This window comes from Simochromis diagramma, unplaced genomic scaffold (genome assembly GCF_900408965.1).
Source record: "Simochromis diagramma unplaced genomic scaffold, fSimDia1.1 OVJJ01000822.1, whole genome shotgun sequence".
Classification (NCBI taxonomy): domain Eukaryota; kingdom Metazoa; phylum Chordata; class Actinopteri; order Cichliformes; family Cichlidae; genus Simochromis; species Simochromis diagramma.
This window is the reverse complement of record NW_024387520.1, coordinates 1,974,779-1,987,730: the sequence shown is the minus strand read 5'-3', so window position 1 is coordinate 1,987,730 and position 12,952 is coordinate 1,974,779. Positions and strand designations below refer to the sequence as shown.

General features: G+C 43.5%; 1 protein-coding gene across 4 annotated transcripts; it reads left to right on the top strand.

The window, feature by feature from the left end:
- Positions 1-2,424: 2,424 nt before the first annotated feature.
- Positions 2,425-12,200, top strand: slc14a2 (solute carrier family 14 member 2). 4 transcript variants are annotated; one of them, XM_040019051.1, is made up of 11 exons: positions 2,425-2,553; positions 8,036-8,107; positions 8,195-8,378; positions 8,944-9,133; positions 9,315-9,443; positions 10,186-10,378; positions 10,598-10,745; positions 11,017-11,151; positions 11,303-11,352; positions 11,449-11,644; positions 11,694-12,200. In XM_040019051.1, exons 1-11 carry the CDS (start codon positions 2,530-2,532, stop codon positions 11,702-11,704), a joined length of 1,332 nt encoding a protein of 443 aa, XP_039874985.1. In that variant the 5' UTR covers positions 2,425-2,529; the 3' UTR covers positions 11,705-12,200. The 4 variants fall into 4 exon arrangements, with proteins under 4 accessions (XP_039874985.1, XP_039874982.1, XP_039874983.1 ...); XM_040019048.1 differs by having other exon boundaries at positions 11,449-11,820; XM_040019050.1 differs by lacking the exon at positions 2,425-2,553 and adding an exon at positions 6,309-7,240 and having other exon boundaries at positions 11,449-11,820.
- Positions 12,201-12,952: the final 752 nt, after the last annotated feature.

The following is a 12,952-nucleotide window of genomic DNA, read 5'->3' as shown; positions in this document are numbered from 1 at the left end:
TTTGTGTGATTAATGACGATGTGACAGAAAATGTACAAGGTGTTACATACTGATATCTCACTAAAAGTTATAGTGACAACAGGAGGGAATGTCAATAGAAAATTGTACTTAGTAGTCAGTATAATCTTTTAATAATATAAGTTTGCATATGGTAGTGATAGGATGTGCGATACTTAACAGTCTGCAAAGGCTTTGTGTGCATTCCAGAGTGCTCTGGCATTCACACCCACATCCTGGGAGCATGGGAAAGGTTGTACCTTCTTTTATTGTTTTACGGTAGGATTAACGTATCTATGTCAGTTTTAGTCTAAGTGCCTTTTTTACATATAGATGAACTGTTGGATTTTCCAGACCAGCAGGTTTAGGGAAGTCGTTTATGGGGTCACACTCTGACACACACACACACACACACATTCCAATGTAAGGAACAAACACCCACTGATGTATAAATAAAGACCAGGGCAGTCTCAGGGCCGCGAGTCTCTGAGCCCTCACTCTCTCGTGCGAGCGCTCGCTCTGGTGACTGCCCTTGCTAGCAAGAAAACCTGTGTGTTTCTCCTCTCTGATTCTCTGCTGAAGAAGTGTTTTAGAATATATCTCTTAACAAGCATTATGAGACTTGAGGTAGCTAAGCACTTTTTTTCTTTTGACTGGTGTGCCACAGCCATTTATATTTCATGACACAATATTAACGTCCACATTCCCCATGACTATGCGGTTTCTGTTTTCCTGGTCGTCTACTTGGGCCCAAAGTTGTTCAAGCTTTTTAGCGTTTTTGCCATTATCTTCTGTTATGCTCCTCATTTTCTCTTCCACATCTGAAATGCGGCCCTCATCTTCGGTCATCCGTATTTGGATTGCACTCATAGCGTTTTTAAATTCGACCATGTCTGACTTGATGTGAGATACATCGGCCGCAACACTAGTTAGGATAGTTCCAAGCTTAGTCATTTCGGCAAACAGGCCGCTTATATCCATCTTTGGCCCTTCTTCTTGGCTAGCAGGGCTAACCTTGGCACTGCTAGCATTACTTTCCCCCGTTGCCACCGTGGAGATTCGGGTTTGCACGCTCTTCTTCTTAGTTCCTGTGGCCATGTCTCTCAATAAATTCGAGGACACTGATCTAGCAAGTCACCGCAGTGAGGAAATATATTATTTGGGAGCGTTTACTTCGTTTTAAAACTAATGTAGGGTCGACGGGGGTCAGAGACTCTCTATGGCGCGGCCATTCCCAAACGCTCCATCCGCAAATTTTGACACTTTAATATCTTTCGAGTTCAGTTTTAGTTTCTATTATCGATTGACAAAGACAGATTACCATTACATTTTGAATTGGCGTCTGGTCCCTAAGTTGCGCGTTTTTTTTTCCTATACATAAAGACGTGTACCACAAGTCGACTGTCCTGTAAATCTGAAATCATGCTGACCTGCCTGTCACAGCCCACTGAAGCCGTTACAGTACATTCAATAACACGGAAAGGTCCTGAAACGACAGATGAGATACTGATGGAGAACAGGGTGATCTGTCTACTGCTGACACAGATTCCTGTAATGTCACCTTACTCATTCAATATGAACATTTAGTCTGAGTAAACTCAATGAGCTCAGAGCTGGAAAAACATTGAGCTACTTTAACATGGTGGGAAATAGTAGAAGCAGCTGTGGGTGGACTGGCCAGAGTTTCACAGTTTTTTTTGTTGTTGTTGTTTTTTTGGCATTAGATTAGAAGATTAGCCTATATCAGAAAAAAGTACCAAACGAGCATTTGAATAACCATTCCTGGAAAGTTCTAGTGTGTTCTGTTTTGACCAAAATATTTTGCCAAACCTGTTTGTTGTTCATTCACGCCCTCATCTTCAAACTCATCTTTCATCTCCAGCAACGCGGCAATCAGGGCTGCTAATCATCGCTGCAATTACATCATAATTGTGTTTAATGACAAAATAAATGTTGAAGGAACAAACAAACCAATCTTCAGTTCCATCATTCATCTTTAAGTGTATGTGTGTCAGCTGGTTGTGGTAATGCTACTTGGATACGTGGTGACGGCGCTAAAGTGTAGCAGATTAAACTTAATCAATTCAAGCACAGTGGAAGTCGTGCTGTGCTTATCCTTAAATTACTTTACAAACTCTGTTTTTTAACTTAACTTTTAACAGAATGATCTCCTATGTGTGTTATGGCCCATTGCCAGTCATTCAGGAAGGTGGAGTACTGTGACTTAAAACAGTTTTGTTTTTGTTTTGTTTTTTTATTGTGGAAATGTTACAGAGTTTTTCTTCCTTTGGAATTGAGGACTGTTTCTAAGCATGTCCAGGAAGATATGAGTGAGGCGGCGACTATCACTGCTGAATTCCAATGATTCCTGCAGAGGATGCACGTGAAATGAAGAGGTGGATGTGAGGGAGAGATGAGGTGGAGTTTTCTTTAGAGCCTGTAACTACAGTATAAAAGCCTTCAGCTGAAGGATCTCTAGAGCAGCTCTAGAGAAGCTGGGAGCCGTCTCTGCCTCTGCCTTTTCTGGGACAAATGCCTGGACCGAACTGCACAAAGGTAGGGGCACTGGTGTTTAGCAAAGCCTCTGGAAGTCCAGCAGGGCAGTTAATGATTTTTCTTTATGAGATTAACAAATATCTGTGGAAGATTAGAGGTCTAGTGTTAGCTCAGTCTATTTCATTAATTATAACACAAAATTGATCACAAACTCTTGAACAGAATGTGAAATATAGCAATGTAAAGGCACTTTTATTGCCAAAAGAGCAACGAATCATGTGATAAAAAGTAACAAAATGTCACGGCTGCCGAGGCGAGCCGTGTGGTGTTGGAGGAAAGGAGAACCCAAAATGCAGGCGATGACTGATGATTCGAGTGATGTTTATTTACAGGGTGGTGTAGTGGCAAACAGGCAGTGAGGGATGACAAGGAACTAAACAAACCTAAACTGGAAAAACTAAATAAACCTGAGAACACACGAAACAGGGAGAGAGGCAGACGCGGAACAGGACACCGTGGAACACAGACGAACCGGCAACAGGCAGGAGAACACACAGGGCTTAAATACACATAGCCGTAATCAGGGGATGAGAGACAGGAGGGCAACACACCTGGAAGAAGTCAGAGGTGACGGGACAGGGGAAACGTAACTGAACACACACTCACACGAGACAGGGACCTTCAGAATAAAACAGGAAACTCAGACACAGAACCAGACAAGACACTGAACTAACTAAACAGACAGATTCACAAACAGACAGTGTGACACCATAAACAGACAGAACACAGAAGTGGGACCAGGGTAAGCACAGAACAGAAACCTAACAAACGGTAAATCATAACAGAATACATACTCAGGATAAACAAAAGCATAAAGAAACACAAAACACTGAGTCGGCAGACTCAGGACCATGACAGTCAGCAGGAGGCTGGACGGGCTCCTCGGGTCCCCTGGCAGGAACAGATCAGAACCAGCAGACACGCGGGCCTCTGGCAAACACATAGCAGACTGCAGCTGCGCAGAGCATTGACTCTGCTCAGGCAGCGACAGCCGGGTGCAGTCCTCAGCTGGCTTCTTAACTTCCAGGGGTCCAGAGTCAGCTGGGGGCTGAAACCCAGCCTCTGGGGAGGCCCTGGAGTGCATCACAGTCTCAGAACTGGCCTGTAGTGGTGTGTGATACTGCATATTTTGGTATCAATCCGATACCAAGTAAATTCGGGCCAGTATCGCCCATACCAATACCGATACTTTTCAATAAATAAAGTGGATGCCTCATTGAATTGCTAAATCGCAATTAATTGTCATGACCTTAAGTGTTTTTTGTGATTTTTCCTTTTGTATTATTAATTACTTAAAACCCAGGACATAATTAGGAGAAATAATTTATTTATAATTAAATAAAAAATGCTTTATTATTGTGGCGGGCCGTGGTCTGTGATGCTGCTGCAGATGAGATGGACTCACCTTCACTGCATCTACAATCATGCCTCACCGGCTTAAAACCTGTGCACTGCTTGTGCTGTTGTTGTTGTTTTTGGTGTTGATGTGTACAGCTGGCAGCAGGAGGGCTGCAGCCGTTGAATGTAGGCTACTGTTACAGCAACCGGGTGATCACTGTAAGGGTGGACAGCGCGCGGCTCGGGGTGAGCCGGAGGCTGGCGTGCCAGCGGGACCTGCCAAGCTGGAGATGGAGGTCAAGGTGCGCGGGGGTCCTGCCTGAGGGCGGCATGCTGTCCGCTTCGGCACGCAGGCTGCATGGTCCTGCGTGCCGGCCGTTTGCCCAGCTGCCTCTTAGCCCCGGCTCACTTCCACTCCTGCTGCGCTGCTGCTGCTTGCCATATGGGTGGCCATCAGGCCAGCTCCCGGGCTTCCGGTGGAGGCGCGGGCGACAGCCAGAGTGGACACTTCCCCGTCACTGGGCCGGGGCACCGATGGTCCGGGCCGATTCCCTCGCCTGCTCGTGGGGTGAAGCGGGCGATGGGGGTGTGGTGGTGATGTGTATGGCTGCCAGCGGGAGAGCTGCAGCCATTGAATGTACTGTTACAGCAACCAGGTGATTATTGTAAGAATAAATGATGCGGCGAAGCATGAAAATGCCATGGGGTCTGCCGTGGTGGCGCTCTTTTTTTTTTCCCCCCTCTTTTTTGTTAATCTTAAGTGCAGGCAAACCAGTAAACAAATTAAAACAAATACTGTTGATAAACTATAATACAAAAATTACAATTAAAATTCTCAACAACAAAAACAATTGGTAAAAATATATTTAATATGTAAACTTAATAACCCCCAAAGTGTCTAAGTCACGTGACGTGTCAGCGCAACACCGAAACATAAGGGGGAGGGGAAGCAAAGTGTGCCTGCTCTCTGCTGACACACGAGCGGCGAGTCCAGCGACCTGGCTGTTTCGTTTTTGCCGAAAGCACAGCATAGCAAACAAGCAGAACTCCAAGTAAAGAATCAATCTAACCAGGCTAGTATCGATCCGATACCGATCCCGACTTGGGATCGATACTATCGATCTTCTGTCAACTGAGCTACAGACTGGGCTATGGACTGTAGCATAGTCTGTAGTAAGTCTGGCTGTGACTGTAACTGAGCTATGGGTAGTGAGGCTGAATGTGGTGGAGGTGGCGACTGGGCTTCAGGCCGGGCGGCTAACAGAGCTTCAGGCCGGGCGGCTAACAGAGCTTCAGGCCGGGCGGCTAACAGAATAAACAGCCCCAGAATTAACAGTCCCAAAGTCTGGTGAAACAGAAAGAGTGTCTTTCTCACTCACCACAGCCGGCAGTTCTGAAGTCCCACCATCCGGCTGTGGGGTGAGGCGTCTACGACTAGGGATGGGTATCGTTTAGGTTTTATCCGATACCAGTACCAAACGAAGGGTACTTTTGAAACGGTGCTTAAAGAATGGAGAACACAAAATTGGTCCAAAAACCTCTTATGTTTAGCTGTTTTTTGTAAAAAGATAACAATGTTAGCCTTTTCTGCAGCTATAGGGGATTTATGGCATCACTCTTGGCTGGAAGCAGTGCTTAAACAATGGAAAAAAAAAAAAAAAAAAAAACTTTATCCAAAAACCTCTCATGTTTAACTGTTTTCCACTTTTTCTTTGGTCATTTTAGCCTTTTTGGCCAGGGTGAAGGGAGTATCTGCCATCAAACAAGAAGTCAGCAGCATGTAACTATGACTGTTTGCTAGTTCACCTTACATGCATTAATGTAATAACGTGGTTAGCCTACTCAACGTAAATTACACACGAACAACATTAAGCTACTCACGCAGAGAAGAACGGCTGCTGCTGCCATCATCATCGGTCATCATTTGTGCTAGACTGGCAGGGCTAGGGGCCAGGACTCTACTCTTCGGGTTTTTGGGGGATGTTGCTAACTCCGGGTCAGATAACAGGCAACCCACGCGCAGTAGACGTGCGCGGTGTGAGGTCTCGCAACAAGCTATCAAATAGGGTGCATTTCTCGGCTTTTAACAAAATGCTATGCGTCGCCAGGTGTTTCATCAGATTCGAGGAGTTACCTCCTTTGCACAGTATCACCTTAAAGCACTTGTTGCAGGCTGCTGAGTTTGAATCTTTTGCTGTGAAGTACAGCCAGACTTTGACCGCTTCATCTTGGGCATTTTTAATCTTTAGCTCTGCTCTAAAAGAACGTACGTACCTGGGCCCGCCTACTACGCTCGCAAAGGTAAAATGATTGGCTGGAATCCAAAGTGTATGACATCTCAGGAAAAAAAAAAAAAAAAAAAAAAAAGCACCGAAATGTGCGTTGCTTTTCGGTCTGATTACTACCGTTTATGTCAGAACCGGTACCCATCCCTACCTACGACGCGAACGTTGCTTCCTCCTCGGAGATCGCTCCAACGGGCCGGGTAACTCCACATCCGGCAATCCGGACCGCATATCCTCAGTTGGGCTGAGCAGACGAGCGGTAGGGGGGTGAAGGTGCAGCTCGTTCAGAAAGAAATTCTGAACAAGTGGGGGGAGTGAGCTGAACAGCCAGGGAAGACCGGAAACCAGTCGCTGCAATCAATTAGTTATGGCTTGGCGGAATCCCTTCTCCTCATGCTCCAGCCATAAATTAATTAAACTGTCCACAGAATAAATAATATCCTCCCGGAGCTCCTTGGGCGGGTTGAATGCTGCTGGGTCCATTATGCCAGGTGTTCTGGGAATCCATCCTACCTGGCAAACCATCCTACCCGTTGTTTCTGCGCATGCGCACAACACAAAATTCAGTGGCAAATCATCCTACCTTTTTTAATAACAGCTACACACATACTCTGACGGGCAAAATGAAGTGGCAAACCATTCTGGCTGTATGCATATGAGCTACAAGCATACTCTGATGGGCAAAGTTAAGTGGCAACCCATCATACCTACTTAAATTGGTGCTAGAATTACTCTGTGACAGCAGAAATGTGCATAAACTACTTACGGTAGGACGTTTTGCCAAAGTAGGATGGTTTGTCAGAACAGGTGTTCTTACTGTCACGGCTGCTGAGGCGGGCTGTGTGGTGTTGGAGGAAAGGAGGACCCAAAATGCAGGCGATGACTGATGATTCGAGTGATGTTTATTTACAGGGTGGTGTAGTGGCAAACAGGCAGTGAGGGATGACAAGGAACTAAACAAACCTAAACTGGAAAAACCAAATAAACCTGAGAACACACAAAACGGGGGGGAGAGAGGCAGATGCGGAACAGGACACCGTGGAACACAGACGAACCGGCAACAGGCAGGAGAACACACAGGGCTTAAATACACACAGCAGTAATCAGGGGATGAGAGACAGGAGGGCAACACACCTGGAAGAAGTCAGAGGTGACGGGACAGGGGAAACGTAACTGAACACACACTCACACGAGACAGGGACCTTCAGAATAAAACAGGAAACTCAGACACAGAACCAGACAAGACACTGAACTAACTAAACAGACAGATTCACAAACAGACAGTGTGACACCATAAACAGACAGAACACAGAAGTGGGACCAGGGTAAGCACAGAACAGAAACCTAACAAACGGTAAATCATAACAGAATACATACTCAGGATAAACAAAAGCATAAAGAAACACAAAACACTGAGTCGTCAGACTCAGGACCATGACACAAAAGTAAAGACACTGCAAAAAAAAAGTATTGTAATCCCCTCCAGTAACACTCAAGTTTAAATACAAATTTAAAATAAAGGGTTAAAAGGGCTGCATTTAATCGAGCATGTAAGGAAAGAAGGCATTGATATATATTAAAATTTCCTAAGATATGAGATTGCATTTTTTTTTTTACATGTTTTGATAGAACAAAGGTACAGACACAGTAATGAATAATCTATTGTCCCTCAGGGGATATTTCAAAGGCCACACTTAATAATGATGTAGAATGACTTTGAAGCACAGAAACGTGACCGCCACCAATATAACAGTAATCATACTGAAAAACAAAACACATTCACGTGGGGTCAGTATGTATACCTATGGTGTACCTTGTTATATATAAATTGAGTAACAGCTACATCTCTGCACTGTCAGGAAGTTCAGAAGATTACCAGCAGCTCCAGTTCTGACGTGCTGTCCTCCAGTGTTTCTGCCACCACCTTCACTGTTAGTCAATATTCATATTTCACCTCAACTTATCATGACTCAAACTGTAATTCTGAAATTAATTACTGAACATGCTGCTGACTTCAGGAGCTCCAGCCCCTGATGGCACACCCTGACTTACCGTCTCAGAATGGGAACTCCCAGATGGACAGGCAAGAGGACCGAGTGCAACCTGCAGGAGAAACAGCCCTGCAGAAAGCCAGGGCCCGTTTCCTCAAAGGAGTGTCCTACTTCTCTGGAGACATGGAGGTGTTTGGAAAATGGATGGAAAGTAGGTTAACATCAGCAGCTTACTTCAAATTTAAAGTTTGGAACTAAATAGAAAGTAGTTTTGCCAACAGTGCAGGTGGTATAACAACCTGGGACATAAGATAGTTGTGTTAAGTTAAAAAAAATTTGGTCATGCTATTTTGTAGAAAACTTTCTCACTGCTAATGCCGCCTTTTCATAGGAGCGTGCATGAGTCAGTTAATCAGCGTGTGGGTGTTGAAACTGGTAGGATTACCCAGTTAGCTTCTAAAATAGTGAAAAATACCAACTGGCATAACTGAAGTACTTAAATCAGAAAACATCAATAAAGCACTACCATGAAATTCCATGTATGACAGTATTCCCCAGCAGTGACAAAAATCATGACGGGAACTTGAAAATGTGCCCTTGAGACAAGCAGCACTATCGAGTTTAATGTGTAACTACAGACAATGTGTAACTATTTCCCTCCATACATGTGAGAGTTTGCATAGAAGAAGATGATTATGTTAGTAACCCTTTCACCGCCTTTGAAGATGTGAAGTGTTTGCTGGCAGTCAAATATCTCTCACTGTCGCATCTTTCAGAGCAGTTCTTCCTGCTGCGGCTGCTGGATTGGGTTTTGCGCGGCGCGGCCCAGGTGATGTTTGTCAACAACCCCCTGAGTGGCCTCGTCATTTTTGCCGGCCTCATCCTGCAGAACTACTGGTGGGCCCTAAATGGCTTTGTGGGCACGCTCTTTGCAACCATTTCCGCTCTCCTATTGCAACAGAACAGGTGTGAGCACTCAGGTGTTTTTTTTCCCCCCTAACTGATGCTATCTTTAAATACTGTCAGTCTTAATGCCAGAAGGCGGACCGAGAAGTCATTCTTGATGATTATCTGCTTGGCAGTAAAAGAAAATTTATCATTTGGCTTGAGCTAGAAAAAAAAAATGATTCAAAAAACTTTCCTTCAGGGGTGCAATAGCTGCAGGGCTGTACGGCTACAACGGGATACTGGTGGGTCTGCTGATGGCCGTGTTCTCTAACGCAGGAAACTGGTACTGGTGGCTTCTTCTGCCGAACATCTTTATGTCCATGATGTGGTAAGACCGAGAAATGGTGAAACTGTGCACTAGGTTTGCATCATAAAAAGTGAAAGGTAGATAAAGAAAAGTAGATAAGCCAGTCACGAATCATGAATGCCATCAGTTGTCATTTTCTGTGTCATAATAGGTTACGTATTGTTCTGAGACATTGTAATAAAAGCAAACAAATGAATGAATAAATAAATAATACAAATTATTTGCTGTAGTTAATTAGACTAAAGAGACCATATCAGTCATATACAAATCTGTCATCTCTGCTCCTAAAAGCTGGAAATGTGTAAAAAGAATGATTGATCTACACCGATGAGTCATAACAATAAAAGCACAGGATGTCTGGGTGCCTCCTGTAGTATTTAGCACTGGGATATTAAGAGCACTCCCTGGTATTATGGATCGGGCTTGTTCCAGGGCATCACGTTTGATCAGAGTGCAAAATCTTTGTCAAACTCTTCAAAGCATTCCTGAGTAGTTTCTATAATGCAGTGGGGTGCATTGTTCTGCAGTGAGAGGGTGTTCCTGTCAGGGTGTGCTCCATCTACAACAATATTTTGGTGGGCGGTATGAAGGCCAGGACCCAAGGTTTTTCCAGAAGAACAATACAGGTGTTATTTACGCTGCCTTTCCGTGATTTTAACATTAGCGCAGACCGGTGTGATTGAACATAGATGTACTTGGGTCATTTTGTAAATGTGAGTTAAATGTGGAGCAGATTTCTGATGTGATGCCTTTTCATGTCCAGCCCCATTGTGTCCAGCGCCCTGGCATCTATCAACAGTCGTTGGGATCTTCCTGTTTTCACCCTGCCCTTTAACATCCTGGTGTGTCTCCACATGGTCGCCACCGGCCACTACAACAACTACTTCCCTCAAGTCCTCATTCAGCCACGCTTGGAGCTGCCCAACATCACGTGGGCTGAGCTTGACGTAGCAAAGGTAGCTGAAAGGAAATGATGACATGCAGATTTCGCAGCCTTTTTAACTTCAGAAGTCATGGTCTTGTAGCCGAGGTTTTAGCACATGCTTTCAGCTAACAGGTTAAAATAATGTGGACCTATGTTGTTAACTATATATGCAACTTTAAGTTGTTCACAAGTTAAATACAGCTGCACATCCAATAACCCGGGCTTTACATTTCTGCCTGTACACTTTCAGCTCTTCATGTCAGTGCCAGTAGGAATAGGCCAGGTCTATGGCTGTGACAACCCTTGGACTGGAGGCATCTTCATCATCTCCCTCTTTATCTCCTCCCCCATCACCTGTGCTCATGCTGTCCTGGGATCTGCAGTGGGAATGGTTTCAGGTGAGAGGATGTCACAGTGTCTAACCAGGCAGCCGATATTGTAAAAAAAAAAAAAAAAAGGACATGCCATGTAAAACTTGTTGGGTTTCACTCTATTAAGGCATAATTTTTTGGGTTTTTTTTACATATTGAAGGAATGAAATCTAGACACTATCAGTATATAGTAACTCCAAGATGCTGGTGCAAAATGATCAGGAGGGTTTTAATTTACTAAGATAAACCAATCTTTGGGTGAACTCTTCTCTGGTAACAGTAACTAAATATTTTGCAGGTCTGGCCCTGGCGGCTCCGTTTGGAGACATTTACTTTGGCCTCTGGGGGTACAACTGTGTGTTAGCCTGCATCGCTATTGGAGGAATGTTTTATGCTCTCACCTGGCAAGTCCATCTGCTTGCTATCACATGTGGTGAGTAAAAAAAATTACAAAAATGCATTCTCTTATCTGCAAAATAAGGCCAAATGACAAGCAACCATGTGCAACCTTACCAAACAAAGGCTGTTATTTGTAATCACACTTTATCATTTACATCAAACAATTTTTCCCTCCTCCTCTGCAGCTTTTTTCTGTGCATACCTTGGCTCAGCCATCGCCAACATCATGTCCAGGGTAAGTACATTTTATTCTCACTCCTATTTTTATACAAACTGTTAAAAAAAACATTAAAATATGTTTCACAACTGTTTTTTTTTTTTTAATCCACAGTTTGGTCTTCCAGCCTGCACCTGGCCTTTCTGCCTGTCTGCCCTGACTTTCCTTCTCTTAACCACGGGGACCGAAAGAATCTTTAAGCTGCCACTGGCCAAAGTGACGTACCCTGAGAAAAACCTGAGATTCTTCTGGAAGCTGAAGAAGCAGGAGAAGATGGAAAAGGCTGAAAAAGAGAGGAAAGAGAGAGAGGAGCAGCAGAGAGCTGTTGAGGAAGAAGTGATAATAAACGAGAAAGAGCAACTTAAGATAGAGCTAGAAAGAATGGAGCAAGGGAAAACAGAAAATGAGGCTCAAGAGGTTAAAAATGACTCGACGGAAGTTGAAGTACCTTAGACAGCCGAGGGACCTGGAGATGAAAGAAACACGGAAAATGATTTGATTGAGGTCACGCTCACTGATTATCTTTAAAGCTAGATTTATGTATGAGTAATGTATGAGTAAATATGCGGTAAATTTCATTCAGAGAAAATGTATGTTTGAATATTCTGGTGGTTCTTTGCAAAGTGTATACAAATATGTGTGGTTTTATATATTTAAAAGACCTTTTTTTAAACTAAAAATCTGGTGTGTGTGTGTGTGTGTGTGTGTGTTTCATTCAGTGCTTAATAAAAACAGAAAAAAACGCCCTAAAGTCACATCAAATATACTCAGGTTTTGCATCGCTCAATCCCCAACTGGCGAAATACATTGGTCAAGTAACGAAGCTGTTAAAAAGAAGGACTTCTTAGTTATTTTTCTCCTTTTTTAATATAATGTAAAGAAGTTCACCCACCTTCATTTCAAGCTGTTAAGACTACAATGATCTAGATGACTGAAAATCTATGCAGACATAAAAAAGCAGTTTTTCATACAACAGTTTTTGGAGTTCAGCTTTTTAGAGTAGTGTGTTTGATCAGTTTGAGCTGTACTCCAGCGTTTCGTGATAAGAACTACTCTCTTATCACAAAGCAATTCCTCTGCTCTCTTAAAGTTTAATGGAGTTATCTAGGTTTAAGTTAAATATCCACATTAATGTTAGTTTCAGAGCAAGTAAAGGCTACGCTGATCTCCAGGGTTCACGGCAGATTTGTGGATTTGCTGTTATCTCGTGTCTGCTTATGTAATTGGGTTACATAATGAGCTTTAAGCATTCCAGAGCTTAATGAAGCTTGCAGTTCCTGCGTTGGACTGTTGTACTTGGACAGCAAAATCTCCATTGATCTGAGGACGCAGCATGTTGCACTTAAACCTGATTTAAATGACAGAGGTACTGGTGCAACTGGTTATAACCCTGGTAAAATGTCTGTTAATGCAAAACCCATGTAGGATTGCTGGTTGGGCCAGTCAAAGCAATAAATAAGTAAATTATTAATTTCCTGACACTATTAAGACTAGACTAATTGAAGGTGGTTTATTAATGTCCTTATGAGGGGAAAAAAAGGGAGGGGAAAAGTCAGCTGCAAAATATAACAGAAAAAGGTGGACACACTCATAAAAAGTGTCGTAAAACTGATCCATG

What these genes read in the sequence shown, in the direction of transcription:
- slc14a2 (XM_040019048.1), top strand. Translation starts at nt 2,530, where the DNA reads ATGCCTGGACCGAACTGCACAAAG. An exon ending in TGCAGTGGGAATGGTTTCAG is followed by an intron (nt 10,746 to 11,016) that starts GTGAGAGGATGT and finishes AATATTTTGCAG; the next exon opens with GTCTGGCCCTGGCGGCTCCG. An exon ending in TCTGCTTGCTATCACATGTG is followed by an intron (nt 11,152 to 11,302) that starts GTGAGTAAAAAA and finishes CCTCCTCTGCAG; the next exon opens with CTTTTTTCTGTGCATACCTT.